Below are 23,079 nucleotides of genomic sequence, written 5' to 3'. Positions count from 1 at the left end.
CGATGCCGCTTCCAGAACGTTCGGCGGCCCGGAACGTAACGTGCGGTGCGCAACACAGACAGGTCCCTACGACCACCACGAGTGCGGCACCACTCCCGTTCCCTCGGTCTCGGCCGCTTAGCGCTCCGAGCTGTGCGAGAGCCGTGAAGGGGCGGCGTGCTGCCGGCACAAGGACCGCCCCGCCCGGCCGCCGCTCCTCCTCCGCGCCGCTGCTGCGCGGCGGCCGGGCGGGCGTTGGTCCGGCGGCAGCCATGGTGCTGTCGGTGCCGCAGCAGGCGGTGGTGTCGGTGGTGTTGGTGCTCTGCCTGCTCGTCGTTATGCCCAGAATGTTCGGGGGAGGCGGCGGCAGGGCCGGGCGGGCTACGCGGGGCGGCAGGGCCGGACCCGGCCATTTCGAGCCGCAGCAACAGCAGCAGCACAGAGGTACGGGCCCGCGCTGCCAGAGGGGCCGCTCCGAGCCGTGTCTGTAGGGGTGGGCCCGAGGAGTGCCCCTGGGCGCGGAGGGGGCCCTGAGGGAGGTGTTGGGAATGCCTACGGCCACCTGAGCGAGCTGGGCCCGGTGCCCCAGCAGCAGTGTGTGTGAGCTTTCAACTTTTATGGTTTGCTCCTTTATGGTCCTTCTGGTTGCTGTTTGTTTGTCTTTGGAAAATTATTTACGGAGTATAGATGAAACCGTGTTGCTCGAAATGCATGATGCTGGTCAGTGTAATGAACAGATAGGTGTATTGCCTTGGCTGCGGGAATGAAAACTCTTCTCCCCTTACCCGTTCAGCTTGCACATATCACTGCTGGCATCTGCAGCATCTCTGATGCTGCTGTGGCCCAGGTTGTGCAGGATTGACTGTGGGCTGTGCTGGGAGGGCACTGCACTGTGGCCTGCTCCTGCCAGGCCAGCCTTCCGTTCCTATAATCCTATAGCCTTCTCTTTGAGGGCAAACATGTATCTGATGGGAGAAAGGAAGCAAACAAGGGAGGGGAGCATTTAAATCCTGGGCAGTACTTCGTGGCTGTAAATGGGAAGCTGTTGTGGCCACAGCACATATATAGTCTGTTGATTTGCTTACTTAACATTTCAAGCAGCCTGAGTTGCCTGGCAGGGTACATCGTGAATCAGACACTCAGGGACAGCTCTGGGGTAAATTTCTCTCTGTGCTGGCCATAAGCATCTCTGACCTTGTCCCCCTGGGATGAGGATGGATGGCCTTTTCCAAAAGGGAGTTCCACAAATACCCCTCACATTTAATACAACTGCTGCCTTGCTGCAGAAATTGCTCTGGTCTCAGCAGGGACTCAATGGACAGAAAGGAACATGGTGCAAGATTGTACTTACTCTTAAAAGAACCAAAGCAGTAATACAGCATTAAAATGTTTTCTTTGTATGTCTATCTTTTCTGTGGTTTGTGCCTGTGTTGGTCAACATGTCTATGAAGGGAGAAACACAAAACTTGTATCTTAAAGGAACATGGAAACTTAATTTGAGAATCCTTCCTCCTCAGATTTAACCTTCTGTTCTATTTATAAGAGGTTGATTATTGATAACTTTGCTTGAATGTAGAGCTGACAACGTTATCTGCTGGAGTGAAGAGTAAAGGTGATAACAGGAAGGAAAGAAGTTAATTCTGGTTGTGAAACTGATTGCACCTCTGATTTCATTTTTTATCTTGTCTTCTTTCTTTCAATTTAACTTTTAAGGTAGTCCTCAGACTGTTCATCAAGTTCACCCAAATCCAGGAAATCCTGAAGGTAGTGTTTACCAGAGTATTCAGCAGATGAGAAATGCAGTGGCAAAAGAGATAAAGAGTGAGAGGACAAGAGGAAATGGCAGAGACTTAGCATTCACACTCATGCCCTTGTATGCTCTTGGAGTGGGAGTGTTTGCAGCATACAAATTCCTTAAGGTGAGACATAAATACTATTATTGAAATTGGAAGGAATTTTTTTTTCTCCCCAGTTCTGAGCGCATGTATGTGATTGTATAATGACGTTTGGTCTGTCTTCTAGCATAAACGCCATAGTTAAAATAGTAGCATATGTGATTCTTCCAAATGAAGGCGTTGGTCTTATCTTTTTTAGACACTTAAATGAGAGTCTTATGCTTCCTCTCCCAGTCTCATAAAAGAATCTGAGAATATGAACAGCGCTGTTACCCGAAGCTGTAATTTAAGTTTTATCAATATTTTTCATTCTTCAGAATGAGCTGGAATATGGCAATGAGGCGATTCCTGTAAAATAATAGCCTTAGGCTAGCAACTGAATAGAACAGTGAGCAGTAATAATGAGCAGTTCTAGAACTTCTCCCCACCCTGACCCCTCTCATTTGATCAGGCAGCTGTAACAAAGACAGCTAGCCATGAAATGCAATACCTTTTGCACCATTAGTGAATTAAGAAAGGAGAATGCATGATCGATTTGTTCTTAGTTGTTTTAGTATCACACTTGTTAGGTATAACGTATAGCATTTGCACAGCTGAGAGTGCACCTGGAATATTGTTCTTTGCCTTCAGGGGGAGAAAATAAGTCAAACTTAAACCTGAACAGCAGTATACACAGTCTATTCATATCTATAGTCAGTTTCATATCATTTTCTGTATGAGAAGAATACAACTCAGTGAGATGAAGGTACAAGTTGAACAGTTTGGGTCTAAAAATAAATGTAATACTAAAAGTAATTAGGTTGTAAGTAAGATTTAATGTCATAAAAACTGTATGTTGGATGTTATGACTCCATACACTTGCGCTTGCAGGCCTGAAACAAAAGTGTTTTTATAGTAACATAATATTTTTATGGCACTTTTATTAGTTTAAGAAAAAGAGTTTTATCTTCTAATTAATAGTAATCTAGAAGGTTCCTTCCATTAATTTTGTAAAACTGAAGATGAAGAAGCAGCTACTTCTTTTATAACTTTTCTCAGTCATACTTCATTGCTTTGAAGAGAACTGTTACGTTTATATTGCAAGAAGGCAAAGCAGAAATGAAATTTCATTAATGGAGCACAAATTTTACAGTTGCTGTTTACTTTCAGTGAATTTCTCAATGTATTTTTATTTTTAATATGAGGATATTTATGTAATCTTTTAACACAATTTTGTTTATTAAAGATGAAGGCACACGAAGAAAATCTCTCTGAGAAGGAAAAGAGTACAGAAGAGAAGGCAAAGGAAACGGGTAAGATTCCCATTCAGAATGCACACATTCACCAAGTACATGTATTTCCTGCTGAAACAAAGCTACTTATTTTCATGAATACATTCCGGCTCAACAAGAACATTCTTTTCAGATACTTTAGTGCCATTAGAAAAGGACAAAAAACATTTTGTTATTCTGTATATTTCAAACACTTACTGGATTTGGTTGAAAACCCTCGATGGAATTATTCTTTAAAACAGTTACAGTAATACAAGGCAGAGAACCATTATATAATGGTTTCAGTTTTCTCATTGTGTAGTGGTTCTCTGCCTTGTAATGTGTAATGTTTTTGTCACTTGATGCCTGTTGAATGGTTCCATTAGATTAGAGTGTTAAGTAGGATATGACACCTTTTAGAATTGTAGGATGTTGTAGGAAAATATAACAATATTATGCATAAAACACTTATACAGATTGCTCTACTTATGGGCCAAATTAGAGATCAAAGCCATGATATGTTTATAGAGGAGAGGAAGTAAGTGATGCCATCTTCATGAGGCAAAAGTACCTTTGACTGTCTGATTCAGTGTATTTTGGACACACCAAGAAGTGAACTTGCTTTTGGAGAAAAAGTTAAGGCACATCAAAGTTGTACTGTTCATATTCTTTTTCTTGCCCCTTATATGGGCATGCTTCTAGTTAACTAAACAACTAGCAGCCTCTTTTGGTGTCACCGTACAGCAGACCTGTAATTGGTTTTGGCAGTGATTTGTTATGCTGCTTACTCACCACCCTCGTGTATTGTGTTTTCCTTTCTTCAAAGTTTCACAGCATTTCAGGAGGAGTTACTCCTCTCAGTGCTAGCGCCTTAAGCACCAGTTGAATGCAACTACTTGAATGTAGTTGCAAGGTATGAGTAAAAAAAATAATGACAGTATGAAGCATGAAGGCCCTCAAGCAGTATGAGGCGTGAAGGCCTTTGACTCAGGAAGTCTTAAAACTGCATAGTTCCAGAGGTTGGGAAAGTAGCAGTCGCATACTCAGATTCTACCAAGGTATGCCTGTGTTGGGTACTGTTTAGAGATAGGTTACTGGATGAGAGAGATTTCTGGACATGCATTGTAAAGTTGGTGTTCTTAAAGTATAAAGTAATATCCTTTTGGCATTGTGAACACTTCCGATGTAGCGTTCTCTCTCTCTCTTTCTCCTTTCTCCTTCCCTCTTTTTTTAATTTGTTTTTCTGTTTGCTAGAACATCAGCTTTTAGAGTTGGAGCAGCACCTGGCACAGACAGAGAAAATGTTAAATTCTTTGTTGACTCAGTTGGATCCACTGTCAAACTGGTGAGTGGTTCAAAAATGTTTTAGTTAGTATCCGTCTTCTGTTAAGCAAAATTCTGCAAAATGTTAATAACACGTTTCTGAGATATAGGTAGAAAATATTGCTTAGGAACCTTCCTTAGTTACTGTTTACGTAGCATTTTGCAGGTAATACCCATTCTTTCATTTATAGTGTTCTGCAAACACCTCCTTGTTCACCAACATAAATGCTAAAGCTCAGACTTGCAATCAGATTACTGTTGCTTAACAAGTTAAACTGTAAAGTGGACTGAGGAGAATAATACTGAAAAATACACAAGCTTAGCAGCCTTTGAAAACTCTCATGGGAATTACACTTCTGGTAGCAAAAATGATTTTCTTTATTTTGATGTCATTAGAAGATGAAGTCAGTTATCGAGGTATAGCTGCTTATTTCTGTGTTTTGAAAAAGCCTTTGAACTGAGTGTGTGCATTGGAGAGAAACACAACTGATCTTTGGTAGTGAAAAAATGGGAATAGATAATATTACCTCTTTGTAGCTTTGTAAGATGTTCTTTCTTCAAGAAGGTAGGGCCTTATGCATGTACCAGAAATAAAAGTATCTGTGCCTTACATTCTGTGTAGACCTGACAGCTTTCATGAAGCCTGGTTTAAAACATGCAGAATTTCATGATTGTTCCTTTAGTATACTTCCGAGCTTAATATATACTGAAACTATTAAATAGTAAATACACTGGCCAATTTGTTTACCAAGTTTCTGGTAGTCATAAGGAAGAGGAAAGAGAGTAAATAAAACAGGAAATAAATGAGAAAATGATCTAAACTGAAATTTTCTGTATTGGGCATTGTTCTCCTAAAACCAAAATTAATTGGGTTGTTGTTTCTTTAAGTAGTCATTACTCAACCTGAGTGATTGAATCTCCACTGTTTGAATTCAACAACTAAATTATTCAGTATGTGTGTGTGTGATCGTAGAATCACAGAATATCCTGAGTTGGAAGGGGACCCACAGGGATCACCAAGTCCAACTCCTGGCTGCACACTGGAGTGCTCAAATTCAAACCCTGTGTCTGAAAGCATTGTCTTAATGTTCTTTGAACTCCATCAGGCTTGGTGCTGTGACCACTGCCCTGGGCAGCCTGTTTCAGCTACCCCCTGGTAAAGAACCTTTTCCTGATACTGAACCTGATACAGCTCTGTGCTGTTCCCTCGGGCTTTATCACTGATCTCCAGGTCTCTTTGTGGAGCTGTGCTCCAGCCTCTCATCCCCAGTCTGTACATATCCAGGGTTGCCCTGTCCCAGGTATGGAATCTAGCACTTGCTCTTCTTTAATTTCATACAGCTGGTGATTGTACAGCTCTCTAATCTGTCAAGATCTTTATGGGAGAAGTTCTCAAAGAAAAACTAGACAAAAATTATTGCTAAACTAAGTATTGTATTTATGTACAGAAAGAAATACTGCCATCATATGCATTGTTATTAAGTAGTCATTTCTAAGGTGATCTTTCAGCTGTTGATAACGTCTCTTTTCTAGTGTTAATGCTTTAGCTTGTGAGCAGAAAGATGAAATAATGACACAGATCCAATCAATTAGACGACTGATGAAAGAAAGCGGATTGGATAAATCAGAAAACCAGATGACAGGTATGTCCAATTTTCAGTGGTATACTTATCCAATTAGTTTACATTTTAAAACAGTCAACATCTTTCTGTGATAATGTTCAGCTCCTGCATCTTAGGTGAGATGAGTGTAGAATTAATTCTATTCTGCAGTTGTACTATTCTTCCTGTTTGGGTGGAATCTAGTATCACTTTTTTTTTCATACACTGATTTATTTTTTTTTTAAAGAAAAAATGCTAGAATGCATTGAACTGCCATGTTATGCTTTCAAGAAGCAAGCTTCTTGAATGAGAGTCCTTGAGCAACCTATTAGTATCGATCTAACTTTAGTCTGAGGATGCCCACATGGGGGGACCTTGGAGGTTATGGGCAATACTTGCACAGTTATGCTGAACAGCAACTTGTGTGTTAGTTTCCTTTGGAATCTTCCAAAAGGTGAATAGTAGTCCAAGAGAAATTTTAAATGTTAGGAACAGTTCATTAGAATTTTGGCAGTTTCTCCATTAGTTGAATTTTATTAAAAGAGAGGAAATAGAAATAAATATTTTACTTCTGAACTGCCTCTACACTTGGAACCTGTCCAGTAATTTAACTTTTTTTTTTTGGTAAATTGTAAGATGTCAGCCACATTTGTAATGAGAAACTTGAAGATCTCCTTCAATCATTTGCTGAACATTCTCAAGAGAAAGAAATGAATGACAGAGAAGATGACAGTAATGAAGATTTACATGAAGATGTTGATGATGATTACAGAATAGAGGAGCATGAATTATGTGATGAATGTGAAGTACATCAGTTTGAAACAGATGTAGTGGAAGACCAAGAAATGATAAACAAGGCTGTAATAGAATCAGAGATGGGATTGAGGAGACGTAATAAATATGAATGAAATCTGCATGTGTAAAACTTAAAAAGCTTACGGTTTTTTTTTTTTTTTTCACAACGTTGTATGCACTTTAAACTGTTTTGAATGAAGTTATGAAGTTATGTGCACTGCTATATGCTTTGAAAAGAGGGATTAAAACTGCTTGTATCTGTGATGGCTCTGCAGTTGGTTTCAATGGCAGGAAAGTTTCACTGGGGATGTTTACATATTTTATCTATTTATTTTTTCCTATAAAAAATATTTCTGTATTCTGTATATAATACACTGTAATCTTATGCTTCACTGAAGTATTGGAATATCTTGTAATTTAGACTGTAAAGAATAGTGCTTCATGTTTTGTAATTAGTAAGCACAGTACCACTTGAAGTGTGACTTCTTGGGTTCATTAAAGAGCACGACTGATGAATTTAGCTCTTTGTGGAAGTCTTTGGATGGAGGGGAAATGAGAAACAGTTACAGGTTAGGCCTTAGCTGTGTTCACAGAGAAGTTTCTTGATTGGGACGAGAAATTTAGCCACAAACACAAAATAATTTTCATGTTGTCTCCTCAGGAATGGTGTACAATTTTAATGTCAGTGTGAGCCTTAATGCATTACACTGGGTGACTTCATTTATTTATTTTTTTCCACAGCTGTCACTGGTTAAACTTGGCAGCTGCATCATCATTGACTGTTACCCCTTAGTATTTGTGTCCTTGCTTCATGTTAACACTATGGAACCTGGCCTGATTCATTGTAACGTGCTGTTATTGTCAGTTGGTAATAACAGATGTATTAATACTGCTCATTCAGGAACTGTACGGCTTGGGTGTTCTAATGTATTGTGCCACTTAATTGTGGTACAATCAAGGTCAATGTTTAAAGAAGCTTTTTTTTTTCCTTTTTTCTTTTTTTTCCCCTCTCCTCCTTTGCCATAATCATTTCTATCCAGACCTTCATTTTTTCTTCACTCCATGAGCATGCCTATGCTACTGCCGTGCTTCAGTTGCACAAATCACTTCAGAGGTCGGTTTGCCTGGGTGCTGTTGATGTTTGGTCTTAGAAGTACGTAGCTTTTAAATAGCCAAGCCGTGACTCTTGCCTTCTTGCACAAGTCGGCCTACAGGCATTCACACCGCTCCCTTTCCTATGCTTCTCTGGCCCTCTCAGAGCCTGAGTGCAGGGCCCGGCATGGCCAGGGGCGGGCTGACGGGCGGGGCGGGGCGCCGTTACCACGGGGACGCTTGGGGCGGCCGCCCTGCTCCGGCCCTCCCTGGCTTGCCCGGCGTTAGCGGCGTTGCGTTCCACCTGAGGCTTCGTTGGGAGGGGCTGGGGCCGTGCCAAGCAGTTTGTGTCGATTTGAGTCCAACGCCTCGAGAAAGGTCGTGCGTCTGGGAGGCCGTCTCAGCGAGTCCTGCGCGGCCGGCTGCGTACCCGGCGTGGGCGCGCTTCCCGCCTGGTGAAGTGAGTGGGAGATCCAGGGGGTGGAAACGGGGTCAGCCTTCGTGGATGGCGGTCTAAAAAGGGAGTGTCTGTTGTCTGGGAAAATATGCCGTAAGCTTTGGGTTTAGGTTCGCTAGATGGAAGGAGAAAGCAGTCCGGCAGGGAGGGCAAACAGGTGAAATGTGAGCTGTGTTTTTCAGTTTATCCTGAAGGCTGTCATTGCGTTTGCATGGATTTGGAAGTGAAAGGAATTGCTGCATCCCCTCGAAGGCAGACTCAGCTGTCGTCGAGAGGGAAGAAATGTCAGGTATGTTAACAGAGGGTGTGTGGTTGTTTTCTGTCCCTACACTGAGTTTTTTACAGAACTTTAACCATACACTAAGGTTTTGAGTTTAGGGCTTCAATGCATTCAGTAGAATATAAAACTTAGAAAGAAATTAATTCTGACAAAAGGCGATGGTTTAATATGGTAATTCAGCATGACTGTTTCTCACATAAAGAGAAGGATTTCAGAAAGAAGCACACCAACGTGCTGGGTACCTACCTGGAGCCTGGGGAATGCAAGAACAAAGGATGTTTGCAGCAAGGGCTCAACCTGTGCTCTGTGCTGTTCCAGGCTCCTGGTGAAACTGGTGACAGCTGTGACTGCGTTTTGTTTTCCAAAAGAGCAATAAGGTAGAACAGCCTTCGAAGCATAATTTCAGAAAGCATGATTCCACACTGCCTTCGTGTGAAATAAATCCCAGTGCTTAGCATTCATTATGAGAGGTAATCTTATTTTTTAGGTAATGGCTGATCTTTTGAGATAAGATAGGTAGACAGCCCTCACAGAGAGTAGCAGAGACTTCCAGGTTAATTTTTGAAAGGCTGACTAGAGTAAATGTGATCTTGGATTATGAGAGCCATTGGTTTTATTATAGGTAAAGTAAATATTTCTTGTAACAGTTGATTTTTCTCACAGATGTGGGCATAAAGTATGCAGTGAAGTAAACTTCATCTGCAGTGTTCCCTTAGCCCTTGGGCACCCATTTACCTTCCATATTTTTTGTAAAAACTTGGGCATTTACTCCAGGTTGTAAAAGAAACATCCTTCTTATGCGTGTCAGTTTCCAAGTTTAAGACTCCTTATGGCATGACTTTCTGTGGCTTGAGAAATTAAATAGTAGCTTGAAATGAGGTTGAGACTGTGTCCATCAAGTAAACATTCATAGTCTTCAGGACGAGTTTGCTTTATTCCTGATTTGATGACTCTCAGAAAAAGCATTAAATGTGTTGTGTTCTTCTTTCGTAAAGGCAGTTGAAATGCTGCAGAAAAGCCTGTGATTTAATGCACTGCAAAAATACATGAGACAGCACACTGTATTATTGAAAGAAGACCAGAATTCGTTTACTTTGCTTAGTTTGAGGAGTGAGATTGCGTTTTATCCCTTAAAAGCTTTTAACGTATTTCACCACAAGGTGGTGGTGTTCATTATGTGTGGCCGCCCTGACAGAGATTCTTTCTCTTTTTTTTTTCTTTCTCCCTTTTTCCCCCCAAACCTAAATACCTTTTCTGAAGACACCAGAGGGTGGTGGTGCTCAGTTGTGAACTCTCCTTTCCAGGGGTGTGCTGCCAGGGTGTGTGGAGAGGAAAGTATTTACCAGTTCTGTGATGGCTTTCAAATCATGCATGCATTACACCACAGCTGGAAGCAGGATGCTTGCACAGTTCAGGCTGCAATGCTGACATCTATATGTTAAGGTCTTTTAAAAAACAATATGCTGCAGAACATCTGAAGACCACATATATATATATTTTTTCCCAACTGGAAGGCCAGCTGAGGGAATTACTTTTGGCTCGATGTGAGCCAGCTGTCCGTCTGTGCTGTGGTTTTGGTTTATGGGCTGTCTCAGAAACATTCCAGCCATTGAGAACTGTGTGACCTGAAACCTGGTGAGCAGTGGTTGTATGACCAAAATGCCAGGAACATGGATTATTTTTAACGTATTAATAGCTGGTGTGGATGCTGTTTGTATTCTTAATGACTAGAAAACTTTCTGTATTGACAAATACTGACTATGCTTGTCTCAAGATCTGTAAGAATCAACTTTCAGTGAAAAGTTTTTGTTTTGTCCTTTTGTTAGTACTATTTCAGTCAAATACATATGACGGATATTTGGAGGCATTGATTCTCTATCAAGGTGGGCTGAAAGAGAGAACCCTGTGTTTGTTTCCTGATCTCTGTCAGCATGTAATAATGTGTCCTTCTAGGGGTGGAGACCAGATACACGTGCTGCTCGGGGTCCTCGCCCACCAGAGTAAGTCTGCTCATGGTCTTCATCAGATTTCTTTAATAATTCACACCATACACTTGTATTGATATGTAAATCAGTGTTGCGTGAAATCTTAAGGCTGTTTTCTGTGACATATTTAAAGCAAAAATGTTCAATGCATTATTTACATTAGTGAAGTGCCTTACAGCCTCTGTATCTTTCTACGTTATTTTACAACTGTGTGTTATTATGGCCTTGTGTTATTCAGATCTGCATCAAAGAACTTCAACTTTTTTGTGTACTGTCAGTCAGTTTGTAATGGAAAAACAACTGGAAATTAATGAGCTCTCTTATTTGTAGAAGCAATCTTGTTATAATAGGGTTGTTTGGAAATACTGGCAGTAAAATTCAGTCCCCCAGGGGGTACCTGAGGTAAAGACATAAGACACAGAAATTCTTAAATAAATCTGTGATGTTTTCATTTCTTTAAGTAGCAGTGTGTTTGTGTGTATGTGTGTATATACACACACTAAAGTGTAGTTTGCTCCCACTGCGTAGTTGGCTTCCGTTGTGTTAGTCTTGTTCAGATAATTGGGAAGGCTTGCATCCTGAGGAATTACTGCTCTCCTGTGGGCTCTCTGGTGACTAGTTGTAGAGGGATGTTTCCACAGACCTGCTGTGGAAAATGGAAATAAGAATTCTTCATTTATAATCTGTTGCAGCAGCTCCCGGTGGTGAGTGAAGCTTTGCTGGGGCTGTCTGAGGCTGGGAGGGAAGGAGGACCTTGCAGGGGCCTTTTGTGGTTGCTGGTGTGAAGGAGGTGGGCTCAGTGTCTGATTCCTGAGGGGCTAATAGACGTTTCCTAAGTAGGCTGTTTCTAGTTGTAAGGAAACTTTTATGTAGGTACTAATAGTAGTAACTATTGGAGTTTGCTTTTAATGTAACTGGAAAAATAAGAAAACATATTGTTCCTAAAATCATTTTAACTTCCTGCAGGGTGCCGTGCCTAGATCTAGGGAGGCTGAGAGATTCTGATGATGAGGTAATTATAAATTAATTTGGTCGTGGATGGTTTTTAGAATTCATGTGTTGTAAGAACTTACCAAATACACTTCTGAATATTAAAAAAAAAAATTGATCGCTTGCTCTTTCTTGTTTTAGAATGGGAACTCTTACATACCATGCAGCAGAAGCTTTCCTCACACATGCTCTCTAAATTCATCTTTGGATTGGAGAACATCGTTAGAAACGCCACGTGGGCAGCATCTACCATCTCAGCAGGTCAGTCTCTCTTAACAAATCTGTTTAAAATGTGCCCCTTCGGTAGTAATTTGGAAAATGTAGTTAAATATTTTAGTATCATCATACAGGTTTTTTTGTTCTTCTCTTTCTCCGATTAAATTCTCATATCCAAATGCTAATGGTCCAAAATACTTTTGTCAAAGGAGTTTTTACTGAGAAGCCCATAGCATATTTCAACAATCCAATTTCTGTTTAATGCCTGAGCTCATCTTTGTTGGTGGATGCATTTATCCTTCTGCTCATAATCATTTGCAAGAGATATATTAATAACTAGCTTTATTAACAGTTTGTCAGAGAAACCGAGTAGCACTGAGATAGCATGTAACTTTGCTTTATCTTTCTGAGCAATGCATTAACTTAAAAAAGTTAAAAGGTAGAATCGATAGTGGTCATTAAGCATATGACTGAAGACAACAACCTAAGCATATAAACAGTTAAGTATTCTTGCTATGGAATAACAGTTACTTTTGCAAAGGGAACTTTTGGAATTAGGTACAGATACTTCTCTCAGACCTCTTCTTAGTCTCTTATCTTTAAAATATAACTGTTTGATATTAATTTTGAAAGTATGCTCAATTGGTCTGAGCGCTTTCATTGTTAAAATTTCCCCATCACCTACCAGCATTTTTTTCTGGTTGGCTACAACTTAATCACTGCAAATCTTAGATGCTTTATAGGGAATATCAGCAGTACAGATGGTTCTGTAAAACATTCTGATTTAAAAATTACAGCACTGTTCAGGATCAGCATCCAGTACAAGAAATGTAAGAATTAATTGCTCAGATATTACAGTTGTTCTCTGAATAAAAAAAGTTTTCCTTTGAACATTGGTCTGAGTTAAGTTTGGAAAAAAATACAAGTGACAGTTTTTTATTTGACCATTCCATACATCCGAGATTTTGCTAATTACTATTGAATTTCTCTTTTCATTTAAACACATTTCTAGAATGTCTTTTCAGATGGAAACAGAGGTAAAATAGATTAAAAAATATGCACTGACAAAATGAACAACTGAGTAGCAAACACAGCAGTGAACGGTCTGAAAGTGTAGTATGTTTCAACATCTTTTGTGTTGCAGGAAGTAACTTATTTAACAGTCTCCTTAATCTGTCATTCTACATCCGATAGTATTTTGAAAATGTTTCAAAAATGATGATTAGAGAGAAAATGCTGATGCTTAATACAACGCTTCTCTATTAGTGATCCCTAAGTACTTGAGAGGTTCGCTATCTGGAGCTTTTAAGCTCATTCAGGAGGAATAGTACCAGTAAATTTTTCTGTCCTTGACATGTGCTTTACATAAACTTTGTAATGTTTTACCATTATTTGTGCATTTTTATTTGGTTAGAGTGCAGGAAATACCCCAACTTATCTGGGGTAGATAACCAGCGTTATCTGGAAGAACTGGGAAGTACTTTCTACTGTTTAAAAATCTATTATGTCAGAAATATTTAACTTAAACCTAAGGAATACTGAATGACTATGTCTGCCTAGAGCACTAGTGCTGCCAGAGAGAAAACAATTAGTAATACATTTACATACAATCTCTATTCCTAATTTATTGACCTGTATGGCAGGACTCCAGATTGGCTGGCAATCTAAGGTGAATCTGCCAGTATCATCATTTTGTTTCCCTGTATGACCAAGTGGTTTCTCAACTTGAAACAAAATATATTTAAATCTGAAATATTTAGTAGTTTTTTTTTAATAGAGAAAATATAGAGCTGTGTAGAGTAGGAGAGAATTAAAAAGTTTGTATGTAGCTTCATCCCTGCATGTTGTGTCTCTTGCATGTACTCAAGGGTGCTGTAAAATCAAACACTTTGAATTGCTGTAGGCCAGTCTCTAGAGGGGATTTGGTTTGATTGCCCTTGCTAAACACTGCCTGGTCCTTGCAGTTTCACAATATAAGCTATAGCCTCTGGGCTGCAAGTTTGCTGCTCCAGGCTGTGCCTCCCTGTCCTCCGCGCTTTGCAGAAGAGTCTCTCTCCTGATTGATCTTGTCATTTCCTCCAGAGAAGGCACAGTCTCCTTTCTACCCCCACCTCCTCCTTTAGGCTCCTTTACTTCATCCTGTCTTACTGAAGGTAACTAGTAAAATTGTGAATAAAAATAGAAAAGCATAAAAAACATCCATCACAAGAACAAATAGAAGTATTTTTGGAAGAGGTGTTCTGAATATAAATAACACTGATTTACTGCAGCTTCTCGCCTACTCTTTATTATTGTTTAAACTTCTGCATGCTACCTGAAGCCTAACACTTTCATTGTTTCTTAGAGTTCACAGCTAATGAGTATGTTCATTGATTTAGGCAATATATATGGATTGTACAAACTGAGATAACTGGACTAGGAGTGCTTTAGCTCTCAGAATGTCTCTGTATCCAACAAAGGTATTTATACACATTTTAAAACACACCTGTAAATGCTGGGGGAACAAAAGGAAAAGGCACAGCCCTGCCAAAAAGAACTTCTGGGTGCTGGTGGATGGGAAGCTTAACATGAGCCTGCAATATGCCCTCACAGCCCAGAGTGCCACCCAAATCCTGGGCTGCATCAAAAGAAGTGTGGCCAGCAGGTTGGGGGAGGTGATCCTGCCCCTCTGCTCTACACTGGTGAGACCTCACCTGGAGTATTGCATAGAGATGTGGAGTCCTCAGCACAGGAGAGACGTGGACCTTTTGGAGTGCGTCTGGAGGAGGGCCACAAAAATGATGCAAGGGATGGAACACCTTCCCTGTGAGGATAGACTGAGAGAGCTGGGGCTCTTCAGCCTGGAGAAGGCTCAGGGGAGACCTGATAGTGATTTTTCAGTACCTAAAGGGGAGCTATATGAAAGAGGGAAACAGACTCTTTATTGGGGTCTCTTGTGATGGGATGCAGGGAAAAGATTTCAGTCCAAAACAGGAGATTTAATTGGGTATAAGGAAAGTGTTTTTTATGACAAGAGTAGTGAAGCAGTGGAACAGGTTGCCCAGAAGTGTTGTGGAAGCCCCATTCCTGGAGACACTCGAGGTCAGGCTGGATGGGGCTCCGGGCAACCGTCATCTAGCTGTAGGTGTCCCTGTTCATTGCAGGGGAGTTGGACTAGAGGACCTTCAAAGGTCTCTTCCAACTCAAACAATTCTATTTTTAACTGCAAATTATCTATTTTCCTTTGTATGGCATTATAGTCACAGTGCATACATACCTCAGTTGCTATACTCTTCTTAGCTCTGGATGCCTGTAGTTTCACTTGTTCTACTTCTTTTTTTTTTCTTTCAATATGAAGTTCATACAAGTAAATCTATCTAGCTGCAGGAATGCTACAAAAGGTTGGTATGACTTTGTTTCAAGGTCTTTCTTCCTTTCCTCTCCAGAGGAAAGGAATTCCTCTGAAGGAATTCCTCTTCCTTTCTTCCTTTCCCTTACCATCTGTTCCCTTTCTGCCTTCATTATGTCTCAAATACTGTAGTGCTAAATTTACAGTAATGCATCTTCTGTTTATTTACTCTGTTTTTGCAATCTCTCTCTTCTTATTATTTTTTCTTTGCCTGGCTTTTGGGGAGAAGATTTTTCAAGCAATTCTGAAATATTAAGATCATATTCCTCTCAGCGAATACCCTCTATTTCTGCATTGCTTGCTTCTGGTGCCCTGACTGAGCATTCCTTTAGCAATATCTATTCCAGCTTTCCCAGTAACAGACTGTGTAAGTAAATCTTTCCGAAATAGGTCACTTTTGGAATAATAATTTGAATGTGGTCTTATCATTCAGGGATTAACTAGTAAAGAGACATGGATTCCTTTTTGAATGAGAAAGTTGCCCTTTAAAGAACATCCTGAAGTTCCGAGTTTTTTGAAAAAACAATTTTCTAGAACAGGACTGTTTAGTGATGTCTCTAGATGAGATGTGTCAAGTAGAGATGCTGGATATGGCCATCTTATTTTTGTTAGCATTGAGGAGATATCACTTAAACGATGAAGGTGTTGGTTATTCTAGAAGAGAAAGAAGAGTGGAGTCTTGAGCTTATCATACTGCAACTGTTCCTATTCATCAGCCTCCATTGCACAGGCCACCAAAAGGAATGTAAAGTTAGGAAGGTACTTAGTTGGCTTCACAGCCTTCTCAGCTGATGATTTCAGAAAGACAGTAGATCGCCTTACACTCTTCTCCTATTGGAATCTTTGACTGAGAACAGTCCATCAGCCTAGTTTCAGCCATTCAAAATCAATTATCAGAATTCCTGTTTAATTTGTCTTAGCGCTGCCCTACAATACAGCACTGATGAATCTTAACTTTGCATAAACGTATTTGGCTGTGTACTTCTTAGATTAAAAAAAAGGCAGAATTCATAGAACTCTATGAAAATGAAGCATGAATTGGCAGTCGTGCATTTTCTTAACGTGAATCATAGTGTCAAATAGTTTCAGCAGTTATTGTGATTGGGAGTTGTAAAAATGCTGTTCTTTTCTAAGGTCCCAACCAGAGGCACTTATATTGATTACTCTTTCCTCTAGCGTTCTGTTCTGGAACAGAAGACAATACCAGAAAATCTGCCAACCCCTACAGACAAATATAAACTGAAGTATCATCAGTATGAAGCAGATATGAAGGAAGAGTATAAGCAGTACTCCGAGAGAACTGCAGAAAAGAAAAGAAACCACCTCCCATGTCCAGGAACTTCAGTAGAGGTGCTGGCAAAGTAGTAATCGCATTTTTAAGTGGTAAATGTTTGTTGGTATTTTATTCAGTGTGTAGAGAGATTTGCATGTGCATATATTAAAAAAAAATTCTTCTGTACATTAGTTTTAAAGACGTTTCCATATATGGTTTTGGCATTTAACACTGAGCAGGGAATAACAAATACAGGAAGTTTACTTCAGTCACTCTTCTGTTCTCTGCTAACGTAACGTTTGCCCTCATAGTGCATGTCTAGGCTGGGCATTGAGTTTAATGTGATTGATGGGGATGAGCCTGGAGCCTAAGAAGATAAGTGACAGGGGAAAGATCTTGGTAAAATGTTATTTCCAAATATGGAAATGCATTCAGGCTCCCCCCCCCCCCCCCCCCCCCCCCCCCCGAATATTCTGTTGAATTACATTTGTACCAAGGACTTAGAAAATAAATGATGAAATATGTTGTCTGAACCTTTGAGAACTATTAATGCTGAAAATGGACAGAAATATGGAGCTAAAATAATGGAAAATAATATCTGTACTTTTTTGCCTTGACCTTGTGTAAGATCCAGCACATGTAGTCTGCAAAGCTTGCACTGCAAGCTGTGTTAGTTCTACCAGGTTTCCTTATTGTTTTTACAGTAAAACTAAGCAGCAAACGAGGGAAGATCAGGTCCTTGAGTAAAGGCACTCAGCAAGGAACAGGAAACAGAAGTGAGCAGATTCTATGAGGACTGGTCAAAGCTAGACTGTGCTGAGGGTAGATGACCTTTTCAGTGTATTAATGACATAATATTCAGAATATTAATGGCTAAATATATAGACGTTGAGCTAATACGCTGTGCCTATTGCTTTTCAGATAAAAAGTTTGTAGCAATTGACAATGAGATTATTTTATTTGCTTAATGTTCAGTAGAAAGAAGAGAAATGTTTTCATAGAAAACAAAGATTTTTTTTTTTATTGCTTGGGCAAAGGTCTCTTTTGCTCATATTACTTAAAACTTTAAAGGATTTTCTCCCCTTAGAGCCACACTTCTGATATTCAGATAATACTTGGAGGACGTACAGAACCTTTATTTATGGGTACTTTAAGTAACAACTGAGTGAAGAAAACAAATTTGTTGTCTTGTTAAGTGTGCTTTTATGTTTGATGGTGGGGAGGAATGTCCATTCTGGTGTTCTGTTGTAGCATTACTTTTGCTTTTGTTTCTACTCTTACACACCAGTTTGACACTGATGTCATCTGTTTTCCAAGGAGTGAATCCTTTATATACTGTTCTGCAAGCCCATCAAAAGGGTATTTATGTGAGTAGTCAAGTTAGTCTGAAACTGAAGGAATAGGCGACAAGCCTAAACACAGCGGGAAAAGGCAGGACTGGCCCATTCTAGTGCATTTGGATTCCAGAGAGATGAATGCCAAGCACCAGAAGCTGTGTCTGTCAATTCTTGTGGCAGATCTCAATATAATATCTAACCAAGAAAATTATTCTGCTAGACGTTATTACTATCTTATTAAATAATAAGTCAAACCCTCTTGAGATTTCAAGATATTATTTTATTCCGTTAATGAAACTTGTAACTTTTCTTTCCCCCCAAAAAGCTGTTCCTAGAGCAACATAAATAATGATTGGCCCCTACTGATTTGTCTCCCATGCTTCTTCTTTTTCAAGTTCTGTAAATACAGTCTCCTTTGTCAGTTTTCTTAAAAATATCTTCCATGTGGAAAATACTTCTGTAATGTACTCAGACTGATTTAAAAGTCTCTTAGAGCCAGTCCACCAATATGCTTCAGTTCTTTCTCCTATCCAGACTGTAGTTTAACTTCTTTGCTGATCAAAAAGCAGCACCCGTGTGACTGAGATCTTATACACCTGATGGCAAATCTTTTGCTTTATCTTCAGTGTTCTTAAACAGAACAGAGAGAGCTCGTCTTCTTCAGAGAGGTACTTACAGTTCACTTTCTCCCTGTCTTGCTCCTGGTTTTAACAAAGTTTGTAGAACCATGGTATTTTTTGAGATTTTGTTTGCTTGTTTCAATATGATTGAAAGATAGAAAGGATTCAGAAGCTGGAAGGCAACACTAGTGAGCAAAATCTGTAACTTCTGTTTTAATAGAAAGCTAGGCTTACAATTTCTTTGCCTTTTTAATTATCATAAAAGTAGGATAAAGAAACTTCTAAAAATGCTTTTTAATAAATTAAGAAAAATGTTTTGATGTTAATATATTGGTTTCTGAAAATTATTTTTGCTTAGGGTTCGCAGTTTGAAGATGGGCACAGTGATGATCTTACAGCTCTTGATGAGAAAGCTCTCCTGCAACGATGCTACACAAGCAAGCCTTACAATACGCAACACAGTATGAAGAAATCAGAAGCTGTAAGTGTTTTGGCTGTTGTTGGACTGTTAACTGTCTATACTTGTAGGTATTTTCCTCGTTAATCCTAATTTTCCTCATTAACTGTTGGAATGGAGTATGTGATGATAACCCTCTTTGTAAACAGTATGGACCGCTGTTGGCATTGGATCAGGTCAGCTATGGCTTTGGATGTCTTCAAGCTCCAAGGGTGGATTGAATTCTACAGCATCTATAAACAACGTGTTCCTGTGCTGCTTCACTATTCCCCCACTGTTAAGCCTCAGAAGGCCCAGTTTGTGACTTTGGTGTCCTAGTGGCTGGCAACTATCCAAAAAAAACCCCAAAAGTTTGACGGTGTCATCTTTGCCATTTGATTGTAGGATGCTTTTAGAACACCCCATACCTGCTTCCTCTGCAGACTAAACAAAACCAAACTCCCTTAGTTTCTCTTTTCAGTTCCTTCTGATCCTCTGTTGGATCTTCTCTGGCTTCCTCTCATCCTTCTTAATTCTGTGGAGAAGGTAGCCCCCCAAACTGGAAACAGATACGGCTTTGCTGTTACAAGAGGAAATAGTAACTTCTCTTATGTTGACATACTCAGTATGTTTCTTTTATTTCTTAAATAGACACAATTCTTACTCTTTTTAGAACTGTTCAACCGGAGTGTTGTCCATTTAAGGCTAAATTCTAAGTTTGGGGTTATTTAAAGTGGTGAAGAATCTTAAGATTTTAGGTACTGCGTGATTCAGTATTTTTATGTACAGAGTGATGGCCTCCATAACTGAATTTTGAAGGTATTAGTGAACAGAATTAGCATTCTAACATCCCGATGGAATAATAAGCTATGATAAATTTTATGAGACTATAAAAGTAAATAATTTTTCATTTATTTTGTTTGTTCCTTACTGTGCGCTGAAGTTCATGTCATTGCAAACATATGTTTGAGTTCTTGATCTGCTAAATTGAATGTGGATATTATGCTATTGACGTCACCATTCATTTTCATGATCAGAAAATCTTTTCAGAAAGTTCTCTTACGAAGAATTTCCTGTTCATTATTTCTAAAATAAATCTAAATATCTATACAATACAGTGGGTATAATGGGCAGGAGGGGAAGTTTTGAAGTATTGTTAGAATAACTACTGCTAAATCAAATGAACTGAAGAGACTGATAAAAGGAGCAGTGCAGGACAGCCAAATGGCAGGTACACTGCAGCTGGCATGCTTTAAAAGGAAGCCAGCAGGTGTCTGAGGGACTGCCTGAAGCCCTTCTGTTACTGATTAGCACTCGTGGTTATACAGGCTGCCTATCTCTTCCTAGGAGCATCTCTCTGGTTCTCTCATGTTCCTGATAGAAGTGGTAATAATGGAAAAAGTTAGAAGTAACTACTGCTTATGTAATAATTAAATTGGATATGTATTGCCTCCATTGTAGGCATTTGATTTTTAAAGTACATTTAAAAATTTGCTTAAGAATACACAATATTTTTAAAATTCTTCTTCACTATAATCATTACTAAAACTTCTAATGTTAAAATAGATTTTCTTCTAAATTTTCTTGAGGTTTGGAATGAGAGTTACCTTATCTAAGATGAATTACAGTAAGCATATGGACACTATGTATGATAAATTTGGGATTTTAGGGCGAAGAAAAGTTGTTTTTCTATCAACAATTGTTTTGTGGATGAAAGAGTTGCTTCTTTTTAACCGATCAGAGCTGCTATATTGTTTGGTCTTCGTAAGTGTTCAGAAAGTATTGATGGATGTCAGTGGGATATTGGTGGGAAGGTTCAACTTGTAATGCCATACCACCAACATTCACCTCTAATGTCACAGACTAACGTGATAAAATAGGAGGTGTTACTTCTGGAACAGCCCTCCTATCTTAGTGAACTTATGAATTGTCCTTTGCAGTTACCTGCTGTCTGGAAGCCAACTTTCTGTTCTTCAGTTGTAGGCAGGCTTGCTGTATGTAGAATTTGGTTGGTGCATGATAAGCTACGCAGGAAAAAAAAGTAATCATAAAAATATCATAATTCTTCAGCTTCAGAACATGTTACAAGTCATTGAAGAGGTTGCCTAAACCATTCAGATAGGATAATCTCTCTTTTCTCATAAGTAAAATGGGAGGAATGAAAACAATTATCAGCGCAGTGAAAAAGTTCAGAGATCTGGAAGATGAAATGAAGCAAGATAGCAGAGCCTGGTTGTTGCCAATGGCCTTCATGCTGACCTTAGGCATCCTCATGTGCCTTCGGTTTCTCTTTCTGTGAAATGAATTGTGATTGATAACTGAACACTTTACAGTGAAGGGCACAAGACTGTGGTTGAGTGTTATCCTATTCTCAAAATGGCAGTAAGATCCTGCTAAATCGCCTTCCTCCTCCAGATATTCGTTCTTTTACAAGAAAATGTTTTTCAGATTGGCCTGTTTCAGCAGCAAATTGTTCTGGCATGCAGCAAATAAGAACTGAGAATTGAGACTATATCTTTAAAGAGCTTTCAGCTAAACATTGCTGGGGATAGAGTCCCTCTCTCTGAATGGGGATCTGTGTCAGCCGCGATACCCAGAATACCATTAGTTTCCTCAGGCTCTGTTGTACTTTAAAAAGTAATTAAAAACAACAGAAATATCAGAATTCTCATACTTACTGTCAGCTAATGCACAGACAATCTGAGTGCGTAGCAGGAGACGCTGTCTTTTAGTCACAGAAATAGGATTCTATTCAAAAAGATGAAAAAAACCCTTTGAAAATTCCAAATTAGTTGTAACATTCATAGGATTGAGACCTCTGAATGCTGTCTTAAAGGCTATTTTTTTTTTTTTTGAAGTGCTTCTTGTCCTTTGCTTTCGGTTGTTATTCCATTACAGGAGGATGTTGCGGCAGAGAGAAAGAAACAGGCTGTAGTAGAACAAGTGATGCTGGATCAGTTATCCAGGTAAGTGAATTTTTAATGTAAAACTACAGCTTTCCCTACAGAGGAATTCAGGTCTGTGAGTGGCTTCTCTTGCCTAGGAGGTGTTTTGATCATCTCGTTGCAACTTGTATCATGTAGTGCTCCTGTTTGTAAAATCCCTGTAAATGAGAATTCTTTTTCATTTAAAAGACTCCTGAATTAAAAATTCAATTTCAAGTGCTATGTTTAAGTTCATTTTTTCTTTAAGAAAAATTGATAATTTTTTACCCGAAGCTTTAAGGGTTTTACAGTAACAGCACTACTCATAAATAACCCTCTTGTACCTCTGCAAAATATATGGATGCCTGCTGTTACAGCTATTTTTTATTTTCTGTCCTAAGTCTGTTACTTTTATTAATATTCTTCTATTAATATCTCTTTGGAGTTGAAAGAGTATTATATCAATGTTAAGCATGAAGGAAAAAAAAAGGAGCAAATGAAGCTAACTGATCAAGGTTGTACAGGGAAGCTCTCCTAACTTCATTGCTACCCCTTCAGCTCTGAGAAATCATTGATTCTATATAGAAAGATCTCACCATAGGTTAAGGGGAAAAAAAAAGTAACTTAGAAGATGAGTACAATAAAGAAATCTTTCCTTACTGTTGTTCCTATAAATTTGTTCTCATTTCTACGCATGCTTTAATATTTCAGAGTTTTACCTAAGCTGTCTGGTCATGGCACTATGAGATGGTATAGACTGGTGTAACATAATTTCACATTACTTTATGCTTGCTAAAAATTTTATGTAAGTAGCTCTACAATATATTGCACTCTGTGCTGACTCTGTGTTTGTCTGTGCTGATATTACAGCCTATCAGGTCTTGGGAGTTTGAGGTTTAAATCATAGAATCATAGAATTGCTAAGGTTGGAAAAGGCCCAAAGGATTATCCAGTCCAACTGTTCGCTCTTCACCAATGGTTCTCGCTAAACCATGTCCTTTAACACAACATCCAAACGCTCTTTAACACCACCAGGGTCAGTGACTCCACCACCTCTCTGGGCAGCCCATTCCAGTGCCTGACCACCCTTTCAGAGAAGTAGTAGATAAATATTGCATTTCATTCAAGTTTTTCTTTGTATCAATTCCTACTGCAGCTTAGCAACCTGAATTGTATAAAAATCTATTAGGGCTTTTACACAGTTTAAAAACTGAGATATCAAGAATGTGATCAGCATG

General features: G+C 39.3%; 2 protein-coding genes across 7 annotated transcripts in view; both read left to right on the top strand.

The window, feature by feature from the left end:
• Nucleotides 1-2: 2 nt before the first annotated feature.
• Nucleotides 3-7,363, top strand: CCDC107 (coiled-coil domain containing 107). Its single transcript, XM_046898957.1, has 7 exons — nt 3-35; nt 122-423; nt 1,697-1,898; nt 3,100-3,166; nt 4,379-4,469; nt 5,981-6,090; nt 6,685-7,363. The coding sequence occupies exons 1-7, from the start codon at nt 3-5 to the stop codon at nt 6,954-6,956; spliced, it is 1,077 nt and encodes a 358-aa protein (XP_046754913.1). The 3' UTR covers nt 6,957-7,363.
• CAPS2 (calcyphosine 2) overlaps nt 7,006-23,079 on the top strand; it is a 35,516-nt gene continuing 19,442 nt past the window's right edge. For 3 of the 6 annotated variants that reach the window (XM_015283083.4, XM_040651118.2, XM_040651123.2), the window contains exons 1-7: nt 7,006-8,395; nt 10,626-10,672; nt 11,624-11,669; nt 11,789-11,908; nt 16,428-16,601; nt 18,840-18,962; nt 21,816-21,883. In XM_015283083.4, the coding sequence (XP_015138569.2) occupies nt 8,081-8,395; nt 10,626-10,672; nt 11,624-11,669; nt 11,789-11,908; nt 16,428-16,601; nt 18,840-18,962; nt 21,816-21,883 (893 nt within the window). In that variant the 5' untranslated portion in view covers nt 7,006-8,080. Of the gene's footprint in view, nt 8,396-8,574; nt 8,682-10,625; nt 10,673-11,623; nt 11,670-11,788; nt 11,909-15,172; nt 15,619-16,427; nt 16,602-17,741; nt 18,530-18,839; nt 18,963-21,815; nt 21,884-23,079 lie in introns of those variants that run through there. The other 3 variants (XM_416102.8, XM_015283096.3, XM_015283112.4) reach the window with 3 other exon arrangements.

The sequence above is a fragment of the Gallus gallus genome, chromosome 1, assembly GCF_016699485.2.
Source record: "Gallus gallus isolate bGalGal1 chromosome 1, bGalGal1.mat.broiler.GRCg7b, whole genome shotgun sequence".
Lineage (NCBI taxonomy): Eukaryota > Metazoa > Chordata > Aves > Galliformes > Phasianidae > Gallus > Gallus gallus.
Note: the sequence above shows the minus strand (reverse complement) of the source record. Positions and strands in the feature narration are given on the sequence as shown.

Coding starts and splice junctions, on each gene's coding strand:
- CCDC107 (XM_046898957.1), top strand. CDS start 3: ATGCCGCTTCCAGAACGTTCGGCGGCCCGGAAC. Junction 36..121: donor AACGTTCGGCGGCCCGGAAC/GTAACGTGCGGT, acceptor TCGGCCGCTTAG/CGCTCCGAGCTGTGCGAGAG. Junction 4,470..5,980: donor TTGGATCCACTGTCAAACTG/GTGAGTGGTTCA, acceptor TCTCTTTTCTAG/TGTTAATGCTTTAGCTTGTG.